This window comes from Anoplopoma fimbria, chromosome 14, assembly GCF_027596085.1.
Source record: "Anoplopoma fimbria isolate UVic2021 breed Golden Eagle Sablefish chromosome 14, Afim_UVic_2022, whole genome shotgun sequence".
In the NCBI taxonomy this organism is placed as follows: Eukaryota; Metazoa; Chordata; class Actinopteri; order Perciformes; family Anoplopomatidae; genus Anoplopoma; species Anoplopoma fimbria.
In genome coordinates, this window is record NC_072462.1 from 4,068,575 (window position 1) to 4,089,223 (window position 20,649).

At 42.1% G+C, this 20,649-nt stretch overlaps 1 protein-coding gene across 1 annotated transcript in view; it reads right to left on the reverse strand.

Annotated features, from left to right (window-relative positions):
- Window positions 1-20,649, reverse strand: part of fcho2 (FCH and mu domain containing endocytic adaptor 2) — a 44,767-nt gene that overhangs the window by 12,985 nt on the left and 11,133 nt on the right. Inside the window, exons 3-17 of the mRNA XM_054611955.1 lie at window positions 19,642-19,716; window positions 19,401-19,542; window positions 15,957-16,109; window positions 15,560-15,664; window positions 14,329-14,427; window positions 10,031-10,127; window positions 6,460-6,504; window positions 6,256-6,325; window positions 6,132-6,156; window positions 5,804-5,860; window positions 4,951-5,010; window positions 4,589-4,762; window positions 2,200-2,224; window positions 898-937; window positions 695-780 (exon numbers count right to left, since the gene is read on the reverse strand). Of these exons, the coding sequence (XP_054467930.1) occupies window positions 695-780; window positions 898-937; window positions 2,200-2,224; window positions 4,589-4,762; window positions 4,951-5,010; window positions 5,804-5,860; window positions 6,132-6,156; window positions 6,256-6,325; window positions 6,460-6,504; window positions 10,031-10,127; window positions 14,329-14,427; window positions 15,560-15,664; window positions 15,957-16,109; window positions 19,401-19,542; window positions 19,642-19,716 (1,253 nt within the window). The remainder of the gene's footprint in view (window positions 1-694; window positions 781-897; window positions 938-2,199; window positions 2,225-4,588; window positions 4,763-4,950; window positions 5,011-5,803; window positions 5,861-6,131; window positions 6,157-6,255; window positions 6,326-6,459; window positions 6,505-10,030; window positions 10,128-14,328; window positions 14,428-15,559; window positions 15,665-15,956; window positions 16,110-19,400; window positions 19,543-19,641; window positions 19,717-20,649) is intronic.

Sequence of the window (20,649 nt, forward strand, 5' to 3'; positions counted from 1 at the left end):
CAGAGAGAAGATGAGTTCAAGGAACAGAAAGAGAAACAAGGGACTAGATCACTGCCTCAAACAGATTGCTCCCTTTAGGTTTTCATAAAATCAAACCCCATTTTTTTTATACTATCTATGATCTGTATTATTTTCCTGTACTAGCCTTTCAATGTATTTACATTCTGTCAATACCTCTGTATATGGTAGTTTTATATCATTTCTGCATTTATCCGACAGCGGATCATTTTCAACTTTTGCAAGAGAGTGATGGAACAAGAAGGAGCAGCCACAGCGAGCTGTTAGATGAAGAGCTGCACCATTTAAAAGCTCAGCAACATGACCAACCTTCTTTAACCGTGTGAAAAAACATCTCACATTGCCAGTGTGCAGCATGAATTCATATCGCTGTTGCAATTATTATTGACTGATTTCTTTCCTTAAAACAATGTGAGTAAGTTTGACTGCAGTGTAAACAGACACAACAGTTCTTGTGTTGTATTAGTGACAGAGTAGCTGCTCTAAAAAGCTGCATTTGCTGTTTCCACCTGAAACCACGTGTGTCAAATTAACCAGGACTGAAATCTTAAGGGTTACAAAATTTAAGGAATTACAGAAACCTCTTATTGGTCGAGGGATTCTGTAGCATAAAATAAAATATTGTCTGACGTTGTGGAGACATTTATGTGCAGAGCAGTGAGGTTTTGGGGATTACCTGTTGATGAGGACACAGATGAAGAGGAGCCTGCTGCCAGAGTCGGGCCGAACGGGTCCAGAGACAGAAGGTCGTTGTTCGTCAGTCTGCAGGAGGAGAGAGAGGAGTCAAACTTAGAGAAGCATTTCAAGCAAAAAGCATCTCAATTTCCACTAAAAAGCATTGATACTGTGAACATGGATAAATGTTACTTCCATACGTACTCGTATGGTGTTGGCACTCTGGGTTTTGCCAGCTCGTCACCTGCAGGGAGAGAAAACCAAACAGAAAATGAAGACCCACAGACCTGCACGGAGCGATGACAGCAAGGAAAAACCCCAAAAACCCAACACAAGATGTTTTTTTCACCGGCCAAAAGTCATGTTTGAACTACATCACACCTAAAACCAGAAATAAAAACTGAGGTTCTGACTGAACAAATGAGAATCTGACATGAAAAGCCGTAGAAGTATATTTGCAGTAAGATTTAGGTTGGAAAAGAAATTTTTTCTTCTTTACAGTAAAAAAAACCTTAAAATCTTACCCAAATACTGCAACTTTAAACATGTTTTTATTTCAATGGTAACACTTTAAAAAACAGGGGATGGAGTGATTTTGCAACTAAAAATAAAATGATTTGTTATTTTTTTGCCCCGTTCTAAAGTGTTACAACGTTGCAGAAGATCCATATAAGCGACCTGAAGCAGCACCAGAGGTAAAAGGAGACAACTGAGAAAACCCAGAAATAAAAACCATACGTGTTTGTAAATTAAGAACGTAAAGTTTGCAGTGAGAAAACGCAGTGTCAGCGGTGTTAGCTTGTGTCAGCTGGCTGCAGGGGACAGAGATGAGGGCGGTGGCGGGTATGTTGAGGGGTGGGTGGAGGCAGGGTTGTAGGCTTACTACTGTAGTGAAAACATACTCACCAGGACCCTGAGCCTTAGAGCTTAATGTAGAAACTCCTGTGATCCCTAAGCGTGTGTAGAGTACACATCTATCAATGCAATAGCTCGTGTTTCAGCTGCAGAATGTGACTATTATTACCATTCAGTTACTTGCAAACACAATATGTGAAAGCAAAACCTTTTGACTTTTAACTCATAAAAAAATGATCTGGATTATTAATCTTTTGGACCCCATGGAGCAAAAACATACATGAGCAATTTGGTAATTTTTTTTCCTCAAGCACTTTGGGAGGAAATCACAGCAAACACACAGTCTTTCTACAAAATGTGCCAGTTGGCAGAACGGACAAGATCATTTCTGACATGTTGAAACATAAACAGCCAATAAAGCAATTCATCTTATTTGTACCAAGGGAGGGAAAAAAACATCCCTCAAGCTCACATTTACAGAAAAGAACAGTTATTTACTTTTTCTCCAGATATGTTGGTTTTGGCTTTAATTTTTTTTTTTCAGACAACCTCTTTAAAAACAAATTGTGCCAAGAAAAATGTAGTTGAGACGTTGTACAGTCATCCAGCAGCACTCAAGATACAGAGAGGTCAGGCAGAGAAAATACTCACTGGACTGGTTCCTCCGCATCTGTCCCTGGAAACAAGAAAACAGACATCAATCTACCAAAGACGTATCCGACCCACCACACATTTTCTAAACTGTTTCTTGCCAGAAGTTTGCTGAGTTTGCAAGAAACAAATCACAAGTAAGAAAAACCGATCATTCTCCATGCAGGAAATACAAAACAGAATCAACAAAGTAAGGAAAAAGTACTTTAAGGGTCATCGTGCTATGTTACAACATGAGCAACGTTTGGAAACTCAGACTTCTTCACTCCTTTTTACATGTCAAACAGTTTGAAACCTTAAGCTTTTGATACTGTTTATGTAACGATATATTAGATTTGAAAATACATAAAACTAGGGAGAAAAAAAGGGGTTGAAACTATATTATTAATTACTCCCAGTGGAAAAGGGAATTTTCCACTTCAGAGTCAAAGACAGTAAATCACAGGGCTACTCTGGACTCACACATACCAGACGTTAAACCTAGGGTGAAATACTCAGCGGCGAAAGAAAAAATAACCGTTCATCTCAGCGCATACATACAGTGATGGGTCAGAGACAACAGAGAGCGTGGCCTCCATCACTTCACATACTTCCTTTACAGAGACTTTTCTCTTCTGGACATAAATCTGCCGGGTCATGCTGCGTAAAACAAGATACTGTGTGCAAGATACGCTCTCAAGGGTCACAAACCCAAAGGAAAGCTTAGAGCATCAAGTTCAATGAAGAATGTATTCGCACAAGGAGAAAGGTGGTGGTGGTGGTGGTGGGGGGAATTGTCAAGGGAGGAGGGGAGAAAAAGAAACAGAATGGGTTTAAAGGAACACAGCAAAAGCATTTAACCACCGTGGAGCTGCGAGGCCGGGGTTTTAGTCCCACAGGCGCTAAGCGGCAAATGGGTTCAATTACGGCTCTTGCTGGCCACACACACACGACTTCCATTGCTATTTCAATAAAGGGAACACCGCAGAGGGGGAACCGAACAGGAGGAGAAAATGAAAAAGACAGAAAAATGAGCACTGAGGAGGAAAAAAGAAAAAGAAAAAAGAGAAAGAGAGAGAGAGAGAGAGAAAGGGGGAAATCTCTCAATAATTCACACCAGATGATGCAACGTTCGTCATCACCTTGGATGTATGTTTTTAAACTTTTGGGTGAATGTGAGATAGGAAAACAGACGGAGAGGAAAGCAACTATAATCTAATGACTTCTGGTATTTAAATGCAAATCAGAGTCAGAACACACATGCAGCGCTCTGTGTGTTTTTGTACTTTAAGGATGAGAAAGTAATTGTGGGTTTTAAGTCTCGACAACAACCGAAACCAGAGAGCAATGAACAAAGTCAAAAAGGTTTAAAAGAGAACATCATTTTGCCTGGATTTAACTTTAATTTAATATCCTAGAAAAACTTCCTCTATAAACGTCTTCTTCCCATTTCTAGGCTAAAAAAACATTTGTAAAAACGAGGCAACTACCCCCATAAAGTATTCATAAATAACCACAACACAGTCCTGTCTAGAACAAGTGGGCTCCAATAAAACACAAAAGAGTGAAAGCAAACAGAGACAGGGGGGAGAACAGAGCGAGGTAGAACACAAACAGGGTGGAGGAGCGGCGGTCGGAGCTGAAGGGAAGATGCCGTGACATCCGTTTTACTGTGCAGCGGGTGAAGCGCACTAGACCTCCGACACTACACCGAGCGTGCCCTTTGAGCCGCCCCACAAACAACCACGTTAACAACAACAACAGCTCGCTGCACACACGCTGCATGTTTGCACACGAGCAGTAGTGGTTTTAAAGTTTAATGGCGGAGGCTATTTCCACAGAGCAGGAGGAGGAGGAGAGAGAGAGAGAGAGAGAGATGCAGAGATTGAGTGATGGTGAGGGACAAGGAGCTGAATGAAGGGATCCATGACGGAGGTCACGGATCAGACTGGGCTCTGTGTGTGTGTGTGTGTGTGTGTGTGTGTGTGTGTGTGTGTGTGTGTGTGTGTGTGTGTGGCAAAGCATTCCCTTAAGTGCCTACAAGGAGGACAGTGTGCATGTGTATGCGTCTGCAGTAAAGGCCAACAACATCAGATACTTAACTCAGAAAAATATTGTTCTTGAGTTCTTGATATGTTTTCTTACAAAATAAAAAGATCCTAAAGTTGTTTGACACAAAACTGAATTTAGAAAGTACAGGCAAACCGTGAAATATTAAATGTTATATATGCCTTTCCAATTTAAATAAACAAGCTCCAAGAAAGAGTGACTGGAAGAGGGATGGAACGGTTAAATGGCGTTCCCTTCAGCCCTCACTGAGGTTACATATTCCCCTGATGCCCTCTAGTGTTGCTGCAGCAGAGCAGGACAGCAACAGGTCTGTGTTTGGGATTTCCAGTGTTTTCAGTACCGAGGTGGAGGGCGACAGGATGATGTTTCCGATGGAGGCTTTGAGCTCGTCGATGGTGGCTCGGTTCTGGTGCGTGCCGTTGTTTGGCACGACGGGCTTGATTTCTACGTGGAACTTCCTGGGTTCATCTTCGTCCTCTGAGTCGCTGGACGAGTAGAAGGCGTTCTCTTTGGCATGTGAGCGGGAACGAAAAAGTTAAGGCGACAACAACAACAACAACAACAACAACAACAACAGGCACAGAAGAGTTTAAGAGAGAAAGATCATCTACAGTTTTGTTTTAATTTAGATCTGAACAGAAAAACAATTAGTACCAGATTTATTTTAAGCAGGACTGAGTGTGAAGACAAATACAAAAGGATATCGTTTTCATTTCCTTCTGGTCGGATACAGAAGCCCTCTGCATCAACCTGGGGAATATTCTACGAAAAAAGGAAAAAGAAAAGAGTCACGTTTAAAATCTTTGTTGCACTTTTCAATTAACACAAAGTTAAAATAAATATATATGTGTATCCTTTATTAAAAAAAATGTAAGAAGCTAAAATGATACGCAAAATGTATTTATCAACACTTTAGTTGAACATCTTAATGTGCTTAATATTTTATTTTCAAATTTAAATTTCCAATCAAATAGACAATACATTCTTTAAATGAGTCAATATATGTTATATTATATAATTCAAAACAGGATGAACAATTAACTAAACAGCTACTATAGTAGCTGTTTAAATTTTAGCTTCAGTGAAGTCTATTGTCTTTTTTGTATTATTAATTTTACCTAAATTTGTCTGTGTGTAATCAAAGTGCATCATGTGTGTGTCATGTTAAGTTTATCAATAGATGGAAAGTTGCTTTTACATTCATGGCATTCTGTTTCTAAGGTTTTACGTAGAAATGAAAACTCTGTATATAAAGGATCTAAAATTCTGGAGATCTGTTCAGACCACCAAAAGGAAAGTACTGGACAATTATGATAAGAAACTTTCACAAATAATATTTGCTACTTTAGAGAATAAATTAAAAGCAATACAGGACATGAAAAAAAATAAAATATATATATTTTTTACATGTTTATGAAATGCATTTGCTGATTGTGATATACAAAAACAGGTCTGGATATGAATATGTATTGTGTGTGTGTGTGTGTGTGTGTGTGTGTGTGTGTGTGTGTGTGTGTGTGTGTGTGTGTGTGTCTGTTGGTATTAGCTTGCTTACAGCATTCTGGATGTCTATGGCGCCGTAGTATCCAGGGGGAGCGCCGTTGGCAGTGTTCTACAAGCACAGACAGAGAGAAATGAATGAATGAATGAATGAGCAAATCTACAAAGCAAACAGGAGGGAGGGGACAGAGAGAGAGAGAGAGAGAGAGAGAGAGAGAGAGAGAGAGAGAGAGAGAGAGAGAGAGAGAAAGAGAGAGAGAATGAAATGAGAATCTGAGGATCTTTTCCACCTCCTCCTGTTTGAAATCAATATAACACTCAAAGCCGAAATATAAGCTCAAAGTTTAGCTAAAACTGGTTATTTGGGTGAAACTTATACTCACAGCAGCTTCCACTTCTGTGGACTCCCTGAAAGACAACATTTAAATGCATCATGATGAGAAAGTTCAAAAATTCTTGCAAAAAAGTTGCATAATGTGTTGGTGGATTTAAGAAGTCTTGACTCACGTGGAGTCTGTGTCCTTGTCTTTCCTTCGTCCTGGGATGCCAAATGGTTTTCTCTTTCTGGGTTTGGCACCTTATTACAAAAAAAACAGATATAAAAAAATTAAGATACATCTGGTCTTGATCCCAATATCTAAAATATGGGATTGGACTTGCTAAATATTGCTTTGTCAAAATATTTCTGTTAAATGTTTAATTTTAACTTACCTTCAGTAGCAATAGCTGCATTGCACTCCTCAAACTCAATGGGTCCTAATGAGACAAAAAAAGAGAAATCTTTTAGGTTCATTTGGCACGGAAAGGGGTCAATGACCCACTGCTGTGAATGCTGTGAATGTACATCACGCAATATTCACACACACACACACACACACACACACACACACACACACACACACACACACACACACACACACACACACACACACACACACACACACACACACACACACACACACACACACACACACACACACACACACACACACACACACACACACACACACTTTGGCAGATGCACGACATGCAGTCTGGCGTGCCATACAGAGTGTGTATACAAACAGGGCCGGGCTGGTCCCAGAGGGCAGACGGGGTCAATAGCGGAGTCAACCGTGTGTCTGGTGGCCCTCACAGAGATGTGACACTGCCTCCTGGGGACGGGAGGTGCTGCTCTACAAGAAGAGAGTCCTCCTCACAGAGCCACATATACAAAGATAAGAACCACCACGACCATGAACCGATTCTATAAAAGCCAACAGGAGCCATTAAACCTCCAACGCAGGACATGCTAAGATACAAACGCTATTACAATAAGACAAAGAAGTCAGAGATCAAATGCGGGAAAATGTTTAAAGTCCAGCAGACAAAACTGCTCTCAAGCTTGAAAGATGCCTTTCTCTCTTTCTCTCTCGAAACAGAAGAAAAAGAACGGACCATATATGAACCAACAAACTAAATCCAGCACACACAAATATAAAAAAACACTGAAATAATCGTAGCAACCTCAATTAATATTAAACAAACAAACTGTCGCATCTATTCAAGCCAACAGTCATAATATCACTTGGACCACAACCAACCGATTTATCCTAATAAATACAAATAATAACATTGCTGTCGGGTATTCAGATCCATCATTCAAATGATGAGACAACAGTAAAAAACAACAACAACAGAGTTCACACTTAATTGAATGCTCATCCATTATACACATTTACCTCCAAGGCCCTGCAATGGACTGTCACGCTTCAAGTGTGCCTCCAGAAACATTTATGGAGGCTTTTCAAAAGGGGGTGACGCTTTAACATACACATGCACACGCACACGCACACACACACACACACACACACACACACACACACACACACACACACACACACACACACACACACGGCTGGGGGGAAACCAGAGGCAGTGAAAGCAATGAGTGTGCACGTCAATCAGAGAAATCTGGGCATTTGGGCTGTTTGTGTTGTGTGATGTTAATATCTATTTAGAAAGAGACGCCTCAGCTACATGATGAAACAACCTGTGTAATACCTGCATTAGTGCATGTAATCCATATGTTTAAATGTGACTTTAAATACACATTTCAGTGTATTTTATACTTATATATTGCACAAATATTTCTTATTAAAATGCATGACCCATGGAAGTCTGTGTTTGCCATCAGGCCAGATAGATATAACTAGAAAGCTTAATAGCTGCAAGATGAGATGGAGAGAGAGAGAGATGGAGAGAGAGAGAGATGGAGCAGGACCCTCTGGCTATATCTCTGATACACTAACATGCCATGACCTAAAAACAACAAAGCTAATGATATTTTAACTCAAAATGTATACAGTAGCATTCCTCCCCAGAGGACGCCGGTCGCGAGCATAAAAATCGACGCATTGTTTGGCGTGTGCAGCCGCAGAGTGAAGCGCAGGGAAGCGGCGAGTCACGAGAGGAATGCATCACGCCAAGTGGAGTGGATGAAGTACACCAATGACCGATCTACTCTACTGTGCAACATCAGGCCTCTGCACCGCCCGGGCGAAAAAACACAACGGCAGCACGAAGGTTTGTGAGAGAGAGAGAGAGAGAGAGAGAGAGAGAGAGAGAGAGAGAGAGAGAGAGAGAGAGAGAGACAGAGAGATTAATGCCAATCAAAACAGAATTGTCATGGGAGGAAGCAGTGATGAGAGTCTGTAATGTCGTCGTCAGCATATTGGCGACAAAAAACGGGTGAGAATATTTTTTGAACCCATCTTTTCCTCATAATCATCTCATTTGACATCATCTCTAAATGCATTAGTTTGAGGTATTGTCAAACAAAGGCAGTGAAAAAAAGAAGCCAGAAAAAAAGAGGAGGGAAATTACTGGAAAATTACACATCGCGTTCTCTATTTGCTCTGGGATGTTTAACAAATGGATCTACGTAAGACCCAGGCAGAGCAGGAACTCTTCGCCGCTAGCAAACCCTGAGATTGCATCTGACAATATTTATGCACACAAAAAAAAAAAAAAAAAAAAAAAAGGTCCAAACACCAGACACATGAATATTACCTAAACGTGGGCAGACATTAGGAGCTGTTTAAACATCTCCCAAACAGACAGACGACTCTGTTTATACAGGGGAAGATGTTTCTTTTCTTTCTACTCTCTGTGAGGGGAAGCATGCAGTCACGCATGAGCGGAGGATGTTTTTTCTTTTTTTTTTTTTTAAATTGCATATGCTTCACATGGCAGTGGGAGTGGGAGTGGGAGGGGGGGGGGGGGGGGGGTTGCGTGTCTGGCCCACCGCCAGTTGACAGCTCAGCTGGATATCGTTGAACACTCTGAAACCCCCCGCCTCGCAGCGTGTCACTTTGGGATTGTTTCCGCAATAGAAAGTTTATTCAACCTCTCTCTCTCTCCCTCTCCCTCTCTCCCCCCCCTCCCTCTAAAGGCACTGGGACCGGCCATCCGTTCAGCTATTTCATCAGGAGAGCGACAGGTTATTTTTCTGACAGGGCCGCAATCCCTAATGAACAGCTTGATACAAAGAGGAATTTTTCTGACCGTTTTTTTTTTTTTTTAAGCCTCAATTAATTCTGCTGTCCAAACAAATGAGGGCCACCACTCCTCGGACACAGCAGTCTGGATACAGGGGTCACCGTTTGTGTACACACAAACGCAGCAGAGGTGAACCCTTTGTGTCTAAGACCGCCTGATGTAATGTTGCACAAATACGGGGACGAGTAAAATAACTGGATATTTACTACGAGGGTTTTAAACTGTGCGTCTTGATTCATACAAACTGAAAAATATCAGAAAAAGTTGTAAAAATTGAAGCTCCAGAGATTCTGACTGTTGCTGCAGGAGTAACTCACGATCAATGAATGAGCTGTGAGTGTGTTTGGGGAGGTGAGGGGGGGGGCCAAAGGGGTCTGAGGAGTATTCCCTTGATTATTGTGGCATGGCAAAGTTTACACAAGAGTCATTGTTGAGCTCTGACCTCCTGAAAAAAAAAAAAAAAAAAAGGGGTTGGTTCTGCCTGCTTAGTCTGCGAGCGCAGCAAAGCCCCCTGTGTGTCACATGCTAACTGGAATGCCAAGCCTGCCTACCTTTACAGCAGATTACTATGATTGACTCTGATGGCCCCTCTCTGACTTCTAATTGGCCCTCTCCATACGGCCCTCCTCCCCCCTCTCTCTGCAAGGCCCGATCCCCTCGCCACTCATTTATTTACTCACACCACAAAACCCTGATAAATGTGCGTTATTAGCATTAAACACATCAGACTCTTTTGTCTTACCTGGTCTCTCTTTTCCCGTTCCTTTGCTCTCGGCCAGTTTGTGTATTAAGCTCTCCACTGAGGTGTTCTCGATGTTCCTCACAAATTCGGTGTGGACCTAGAAAATCCAAAACCAAAAACACGAAATTAAGAGATTTGTCTGAGAATGCACATGGGGGAAAAAGAAACAGCAGAACCAGGTGAATATTTTGACCCATTTCATTTTGAATGAACACAGTTAATTGCTCGATTTATTCATCTTTTTTATATTGACCGCAATGAATTAATGAAAATGTTTATTTTGGGTCATTCACAGTGAAACAGAAGATGTAGTGGTTGCCGTCCCTCTAACTTGACAGAGGTGTTTAACCATATGGGATTAACTACATATCGCAGTGCCGACACTTTGAAACTCAGCAACAGAGACGCAACATCATGTAGTAAATATTGTTATGCTCCGAGTTCGACGAGAAGAATGATTCATTTGTTGGTGAATACCTGGGGCATTTTAGAGAGGTGAAAATAGGGCAATATATCAATTATATTTGAATATTGTGATATTAGACTAGATATTGTCTTTTGGATATTGTAATATGAAATAAGTGTTGTCTTTTTATGGCTTTAAAGGCTGCATAACAGTAAAGTCACGTTATTTTCTGAAGATACCAGACTGTTCTAGCTGTTCTATTCTCTGCCTTTAGACATTTTGTCTTAATATACTCATTACTGATGTTTATTTATCAAAATTTCGCTATATAAATATCGCATTATTTGGTAAAATAAATATTGTGATATTTGATTTTCTCCGCCCTGGCCAAGGTGAAATAAAACAAAAGTTTTGTAACGGCAATAAATTGTTTATTATAACTTGAACAGATACATTACATAATGTGTTAATGGACAATTTAAAGCTGCACTAAGAGAAATCCTTTGAACTCGAGAAGACGTATAAAACACTTCACCGTGTTGACTGTTAGGAAGAGTTCACCCACTTGCATTTGTCTTAACTGTACACATCCACCTTTTTTTTGCTGCACTAGTGAATATTTTCTTCCTCATAAATGATGCAATTAAATATATAAAAAGCTCATCCTTAGCTGGGAGAATTGCAGTTCAGTGTTGAGTAATTGTTGACTTCGAACTGTCTTCGGTTATGTCATAACATACGAGTAAAGATTAGTGTCACGTGTTGAGTGTTTGTTTTAACATACACAGGGAGACAAATGCGTCTGTTGCTATCATATCTTCCTGTAGCGCTGCTTTGCCTTGAGTTGATCTTCATAACATTTATTGTTTAAGTGGCCTGTGTAGACATACTGTACTTTACTATTGTGTCGGTGGCGAATCATTGTTGTTGGCAGCGCGCTCCGCCCGATGCGCCTTTGGGCGGTATCAAGAGGAAAAGCATAGTGTTTGTTTGCTTGTTTTGCTTTTGTAGCTTTGCGTGTGTGCTTTGTGTGTGCACTGAGGGGGGAGTGAACGTGATGTATAGGCATGATGATGATGATGATGATGAACCGCGGCTCTGCTGTGCCATCTCACCCAAAACCATTTAGATGTGCGTGATACTGTAAGCGCAGAGTGGCTCCGCTATCAAACAAACACACACGCAAACACATACAATATGTGTCTGCGCCCCCACCCACCCAACCCCCTCCACCCTCGCCCCTGTGGCGAGGTGGAGTGCATTAGCCTTCTGTGCCCTGGCAGGAGAGGATGTTGGGAGGGAATGTGGGGTGGGGGGGAGGTTGCTGTTGCGAGGAAGTATGCTCAGAGTAGCACACGCGATCTGTCAGGTGCTGCTGCTCTGACGGAGGGCAGTAATGTCATCAACCTGCGTGCCACACACACACACACACACACACACACACACACACACACACACACACACACACACACACACACACACACACACACACACACACACACACACACACACACACACACACACACACACACACACACACACACGATCCACACACACCACACACACACACACACACACACACACACACACACACACACACACACACACACACACACACACACACACACACACACACACACACACACACACACACACACACACACACTTACAAAAACAAACACAGCACGCAAACCTCACAGACACACCTGCCCTTGTGTGAGTTTGAAATGCTCTCTGCTACTTCTTTTCTATTGAACACATCTATATATGGTAGTTTTTTCCTTTTCTTTACACTTTGCTCACTTTCTCCCTCTCATCCTCTCTAACCCTCTTTATCCTTCATGCCCACTGATCTGATACTGGCTGAGCCTCGTCTGAAAATACCTGTAAGGTCGACATGATCGCTTCTTTCAGTGACTAAAGACTTCTTCTAGTGACACCCTTTGCTTTCAGTTTCATGCGCCGCACTTAACTACCCTGCAGTTATGTGTGTCTGTGGTGGTTTGACACCTCTGGACTGACAGCAGCTCCAACACTGGACTCTGCTATTGAGACAGCAATTCCGTCAACCTCAATGCTGACTCCGTTGTGGACGTGGCGGGCAGCGTAGACGGACGTGTCTCCTCTGATGAAGTGATACGTGTGGAGCCCTCGAGTTTGTTTCCTGTTCACCTGCCAGAGAGGAGCTTCGTGCTATCACTCCCCAGATGAGCAGGCCTCTTTGCAGGCGCTTTGATCGTCGGTAGAAGCTGCTAATGCATCATCCCTCACAGACTTCCCACCAAAGAACACTGCCATTTGTTTTGACTTTTGACCAGCTACGTTAAAAGGGGGTGGGGAATAATATTTCTTCTCGGTACCATCTATGGCCAATAACAGATATTACAATCACATATACGCACATATATTTGATGTTATATGTGTTACATGTTATAAGAAAAACATTTATTTCTTAGCAAGTAATGTTATTGATAACACTTTCTACCTTAGATACTAAGAAGAAGAAGAAGAAGAAGAAGAAGAAGAAGAAGAAGAAGAAGAAGAAGAAGAGCTTTAACAGTGGTAGATTCAGTATAATTAACTCTAAGAGCATTTTAAGACATCTCGATTGTCTCAAAAAAGGTACTGCACTCATTTAGCTGCTATAACAGAGTCAGACTCACATGGTACAGGTAAAAAAACAAAAGATCTAATTTGATGCTGCAGAGCCAAAGATATCTTACTTTGTCTAATTTGAGCACAGTTGATACATTTGTGACTGAACTAACTAATAAAAGGACTCCAAATAACACATACAGGTTGTACGTCCAGTTCAGTGTATGTGTGTGGGAACGTCTAACTGAAACTGCACTCACTGTATTCTATATTTTAAATGCAAAGTACATACAAATGTATGATTTTTGTCAGCATGAACGCCTGTGGGCTCAGTGACTAAGCACAATGTTGCAGAAGTAAAAGGAGTCACTCCCTCCCTCTTGCATCACCCTTATGCGATTATTAAATTCAAGGTCCCTCACAACCCGGTTTAAAGAGCATTCATCTCATAATCACTATTTCTTAGTCTGCTCAGGTTTTTCCTGCTCTGGAAAAAGACTGGCCACTTCAGGCATTGTAGTAATTTAGCTCAGCAACAGGCAGCAGCTCTGCCCATCTCCCGCTCAGGAGCAGGAACCGTGTGGAGGAATAACCTGCGGTAGCCTGTCGCTCCACATTCCTTCCAATTTGCTGCACCAGCTGCAGGCTGCTCTGAGACACTCTCGGTGGAGCTGTGGCGCCCTCTGCAGGCGGCGAGAGAACTACAGCGGCATCAGAACATAGCAGCATCAGATGAATGAGAGCAGAGCAGCAGATTGTAGTTAGTCCTGACTTATTCTGCGTGGTGCTGCTAAGTATGATTGCTGAGTAAATAAATCTCTGTTTAACCTTGAATCCTGATTAATACGGTCGTGAATGTTGTTTGAAAGCCTTCACAGTTGGACCTGATCGAACTTGGTGCCGTTTCCTCGAACCCTAAACACACTCTCCCAGAAACAAACAAGCCTGTGCAGCACGTTTAAGCTATCAGACGCAGTTTATTTGGCAAGTGTTTGGACTTCTGGAGGTGTTTTAGATCGGCTGAGAGGGAGTTTTGATCAGCTTTTAATTGCCCGGCATAAAAGGCTGAATGGACCATTTCCTGGTTCTCAGTTAAACGATTAGCGAGATCAAAGACGACACTAATTGACGTGACACACAGTGAACCCAGTGAGCGGAGCCCCAGGTCAACAAGACACCTACTCCACCCACAGGAATGTTTCCGAGCACATATATGTGTGTGTGTGTGTGTGTGTGTGTGTGTGTGTGTGTGTGTGTGTGTGTGTGTGTGTGTGTGTGTGTGTGTGTTCACACTCACCTCTCCTATTTGGATGTGCGTTTCGTCCACGGACTGCGAGTACGACTGAATGATCTCCTTCATGTGGAGAATGTGGTTTTCTTCGATGTCTTGGAATTTCTGAAAAAAAGGGGCGAAGAGTTGGCGATGCAAACTAATTTGTTCGCGTGCAAACAAATCTGCAATCGTGATGTCAAGGGTCATTAAACAGACGTGAAAACCAAGATAAGTTCGGGACAAAAAGGCAGCCCAGGAAACTCCACTTCCTTATTTTGTCTCAGTCACTTCCTGTGTGTCTGTTTGGGTGGTCTGTGGCACACACACACACACACACACACACACACACACACACACACACACACACACACACACACACACACACACACACACACACACACACACACACACAAACACACAAACACACAAACACACAAACAGTTCCCTCCACAATGATTCTGTTTGTGACATACATTGACGGAGGTTCATTTTGGCTTTGAGCAGTAGTATGGTGTAGATCACAACTTAAAAAGCTGGTGTTTACTTCCACTTAAGTATGACTCGGGGCTTCTGAGGTTAACCGAGGAGAAGGAGTATAAATAATCATAAACTGGAGGATCAAAGAGAGGATGCAGAGGAAGATCTCCCCACAGACAACACAGATAAAGAGCCTCTCACTGCTGCATTTACACTACAGAGACATGCACACAAATGGGACTGTACGGCTAGCATAACGCTCACACACACACACTCAGACAAAGAGAACACACATGTAGGAGCCGCGGTGATGTCAGAGAGCACATGTGTTTCAGTGTTTAGAACTCATGTCCACATGTGCTGCGTCTGAGATGAGCCGTAGACTGTGAAGCAGTGCTGAAACTCGGCTTTCTCTTTGTGGATGGGGTGGGGAAATGAAAACAAACGCCGAGCTAACTGGAACCATTTCTGGTGGCGGAGCTGCTGCGGCGCGGGAGGATATGGAGGCCAAGATTCTGCTCATCTGATTTTAATTTGGAGTTTATCTAATCAGCCCCTTCAGATGGATCCAATCAGGGCTTTCCACAACAATTCTGTTACAGAGGGGAAAAAACACAATCTGGAGATGATGCAGGGCGCACACACACACGCACACACGCACACGCACACACACAGAGGGCTGACAGATTACACAATGAAAGTGTTGCACCCCACAGAGACACTAGAGAGAGTTTGTGCACACGTGTTTCATTAAAGCACATCAGTCATCATATATTACCTGTGCAGTTTCTGCCATCTTCTGCTCAAACTCTGACTTGGCGGCGGCGTATTTCTCCACGTAGGACTTGTAGGTCTCTGTGGCTTTTTTGGCTTTCACTCCAGCCTGCAAAACACAAACAGACAAGACAAATGGCTCTCATCAGTTTATGCACCATACTATACTATACACACACACACACACACACACACTGGCGCTTTGTTTTCCCCCCCGGATCAACTGACAGATTGGAGAAAAAAAGAAAACCGAGCTCCACTCCAACATCTGAAGGCTAAGAAGCTTTTGGGGGTTAAAGTTTCTGTATAGACTTTGAGTGTTACGGCACTTCATCATGCCTTATTACCGTACCATGACTATGTGGCTGTGTGTGTGTGTGTGTGTGTGCGTGACCTCCCACCTTGTCCACGTCTCTCTGGGTGGCCCCCTCTTTGCGGAGGCGCTCCTGCTCCACAGTTTTGGCGTTGTAGATCTCCTTGGACTTCTGCAGAGCCTGAGAGGTGGTCTGGATGTTCTGCACGGCATCCAGCGTGGACGCCACCTCTTCTTTTGTCTGACCACACACACACACACACACACACACGCACACGCACACGCACACACACACACACACACGTCGGGTACAGTTACTCCGCTGAACAATACATGCAACTTTCACTTATTGGAGCTGATTCTTGTGTAGTTTGACATAAACACATGTCCTGTAATCCCCTAATTCATTATGACTTAATGATGAAATAACAGACACAATGTCAGTCTAGACGGAGGTCCTTTATTGCTCTTATTAAACACTACTGCAGCCTCTCGGTTTCATTATTTTCATGTGACACTGAACTGTTGCACATGAGGAAACTGTAAAAGTTATATAGTGGCTGTTAATAAAAAGCACAAGACTCTTGATTTCTTCTTAATAGACCACATTGGCTCCATCTGAGAACAATAACATCCATATCGAGTGCATTATTACTTTTCCACCATTGTGCAATATTACTTTTTGATATCATTGCCAATCGTATTACTCTTCATATCATGCACAATATAAATGTCATATTTTAGTTTCTATGAGGCAAAAGTGTTAGTATTACTTCTAATACATATTATATTTTTGTTCTTGTACATTTAATACTTATTCATCTTTTATTCATATATGTTTATATCTCTACTCTATTGTTTTTTCTTATTCTTCTGAACCTCTGGCACAAGATTTACATTCATAATAAAGTTCTATCTTATCTTATTGTATCTTATCTCTCCTTCTTAAAGGACAAAAAAAAAGAGAAATATAATGGAGGGGTAAAGACAGCGGCCTCACAGTATTCTTGGTCGTTTGTTTTACTCATCATCGTCTCTCAACCCTCTTTGTTCCTCATTTTAACACATTTAACGTCAGTGGAGAAAGCAAAAAGGAAATTATGTACACAGCCTGAGCGCCCACTCCGAGGCGGGTGTTTACTTAGTGTTATTCACACCACTTCACTACAGCGTCCACTGTGTCTGCGAGCTAGCCAAGAGACACAGAGCGGGGAGGAAGAGGGAGTGAAGGGAAGTGACGGGGAGACACTGTGACAGCCTTTTTGTAACGCTGAAAGCACAAACACAGCTCCAGCTGAATCCAAGCTCCTCTTTTACTTTGTGTTCTGTGGCTTCATGCATGAGATATGAGCTGATGGTGTCTCAGCAGAGAGAGAGAGAGAGACGAGGGAAGTGTCAAAAAAGAGAACAACACCGCATGCTACGTTTTCTCAGGATGGAATCAACTATTAAACAATTTCCTTTTCCAACATCTTTCACACAGGGACTACAGTCCCTGACAAAAGTCTTGTCACTTATCCATTTTGTAGAAACAACAGCTTATAACCTGACTTTTAATTTATCCGTTGGTTTTAGAAATGGCTCATATGAAAGCTAAAACCCTCCCAAATTATGTTTAATATACTAAAATAAATTTGCTTCACTGAAGAAAGATTGATCATTTAATGAACACAGAAAGGTCAGATTTTGGCAAGACAAAAGTTTTGTCGCCTACAGAGAGTAATGTGAAAATTGAACAAATAATTTACTTCAAATACAAAAATATGTTGCATAACATCAGTGAATTAAGTAGTGGTGCTGTGAGATCCATATTTAATATCTTGTATGACTTCCATGAGCTTGAAGGACTGCATCCATGCGGTTCGACAATGATTCATACAATTTATTGATGAAGTCATCAGGAATAGCAAAGAAAGCAGTCTTACATGCCTCCCAGAGTTCATCAAGATTCTTTGGTTTGGTCTTCCATGCTTCCTCTTTCATTCTACCCCAGACATGCTCAATGATGTTCATGTCTGGTGACTGGGCTGGCCAGTCCTGGAGCACCTTGATCTTCTTCGCCTTGAGGAACTTTGATGTAGAGATGGAAGTATGCGATGGAGCACCATCCTGCTGCAAAATTTGACCCCTTGTATGGTTGGGAATGTAAGAGGTAGCTAATACTTCTTGATATTTTAGGCTATTGATATTGCCTTCCACCCTGCAAATCTCTCGCACACCCCCATACTGGATGTAACCCCAGACCATGATTTTTCCGCCACCAAACTTAACTGTTTTCTGGGTGAATCTCGGATCCATGCGGGCTCCAGTAGGTCTCCTGCAATATTTGCGGCGGCTGTGATGTAATTCAACCGAAGATTCATCTGAGAAATCCACCTTCTGCCACTTTTCCAGCGTCCATCCTTTTAGCAGGCTATGGGCCTTGGCAAATGCCACACGTTTTTTAATTGCCTTTTGTTTAGTGCTGGTTTCTGGGCACTGATTCGACCATGGAGGCCATTTCGAGACAGAATTCTACAAACTGTCCTGGTTGACACGGGGACTTGAGGTGACCAGGCCTGGTGGAGCTCTGCTGCAGTGGAAAAGGGGCTGGCCTTGGATTTTCGAGCCAACAAACGGTCCTCCCGAGCAGTTGTCTTGCGGGGTCTGCCGGACCTGGGCTTGTCAAAAACATCTCCAGTCTCTTCAAATCTTTTTCTTATTCTTTGTACTTGACGCTGAGACACATTGAAGGTGTCAGCCACCTCAGCAGTGGATCTGGTCTTCAGCCTCTTGATAATCAACGCTTTGGTCTCAGGGTGAATCTTAGGCATGTTGTCAGAGGTCAAGTTGCAGTTGATGTGAAGGTCTGGTGTGCTGGGGTTCTTTTTATACACACCCACTAATTGATTGATCAATTATTGATCACAGGTGAGGCTGTAATCTAGGATTGGGTGCATCATATGAGACTTTTGTCTTTGCAAAAACTGACTCAGTGGGCTTTACCAAGCTGTGAACGTTAGAATGCTTTTCAGCAGTTTCGTTTGGCACCAAAACATTATTTCAAAAGCTGTTGGGATTGAAATTAGCCATTTCTTGTAAAAAAAAATTGATTACAAATATATTTGAGGGGCACTTAAGGTCAACTTGTACCCAAGCGACAAGACTTTTGTCAGGGACTGTATAACTAGAGTGTAAAACAACAAAGCGGTGAGAAAAGCTCTATATGTACATGTTTTATTTTTTACTTGTGGCAACACTGGAGCAGCAAACTACTCGTGATAATTGGTAGTTCATGGGAATGAGTGACAGATTGGAGTATATTGTTTTGGTACTGATCAAAATGTGTGTGTAGCACCAAGTTGTCAAAAATTATCCCATACCAAAACCATAATTAATCCTGCCTCAGACTTGTTTACATCTTATTGTTCCATCAATCTGATTTAAATACATATTTCTTTCAGTTTGACTCTGTATTTTATTTTGAAAACGCTCTTTTGCTCGTCTGCTTGTGTTACGACATCATTAAACATTTGATCCTCTGTCTCCGTACCTTTTTGTGTGCTTTGGCCTGCTCCTCCACGTACTTCTGCACCTCTTTTATAAGTTCCTGGAGCTTCCTCACCAGCTCCATGTGACAGCTGGCCAGCTTCTCCGTTGAGGTCTTGAACACATCCCACACCGGAGCAAAAGTCCTGGCGTAAAAAAGACCACACTTCAGAGACCAGTACGCGGGCAGCACCCTCTCACATTCATTCATTCATAGAAAACGAGAAAAAGCTGTTTACACTCACCCGAGCTGAGAGAAGTTGCCAGCTGACTTGGCAAGTTTTGTCATGGACCTGGCATAGGCTTCTTCTATAGTACTCCTAGGAAAGAGCAAAAATACACACTTATATATATGATATATATGATCACAGACAGCCCTTCAAGTTAACAGCATCACATGTCAACAATGACATAAACTATTTATAGTATGACAAAGTTTTTCCAAAGTGTTTTGCAACTAGGTTATGTCTCAAATAGGGCAAATGAAGATCTCCAGCCAAAAACACCCACTCAGAACTTGCAACATAAATGTTTGACCACATGCTCTGTGTGTGGTTTGGTTTGTGATTTGTTCATAAGCCACACGTCCAAGCTGACAAGAGTATGAGCGCTGTACTGTTTGAATCCCCTGTTTTTCTCAATTTCCCTTCTTATTCTTGTTCTGTAGCAAAAGGGAGAGTAAAAAATGAAACAATGAAACATGCAGCAGTGTTGTAGTGGAAGTCTGAATTATGCATGAGTCATTTAGCCAGCCTTTCTCTGCGGTGATGTCACAGGAGCAAGGTCAACCAGGGGGAAACAGGACAAACGTGCACTCACTCACACACATCACACACACACCACACACACACACACACACACACACACACACACACACACACACACACACACACACACACACACACACACACACACACACACACACACAGTCAGAGACACACATCCATCATAAACACACACAGGTGCATACATGTACAGATTTTCAGGTACATGTATGTTGTGTGCTCACATGAGAATAGTGACTAAATATAGAATATATAAATCAATTAAAAACAGTATAATACGACGACTTCTTTAGTGGGTTGCTGGAGAAATTTTAATTAACTGTGATTGTTGCTGAGACAGCTCAAAAAAGACCTTTAATGGCAAAACAAATAAGTATTAAATATTTTTAATCACAATTGACTGTCTCTTTGCAAAGTTTAATAGGCAGTGAGAGTCCAAAGTTGCAGCTTGATTGACGTCTGAGGTTG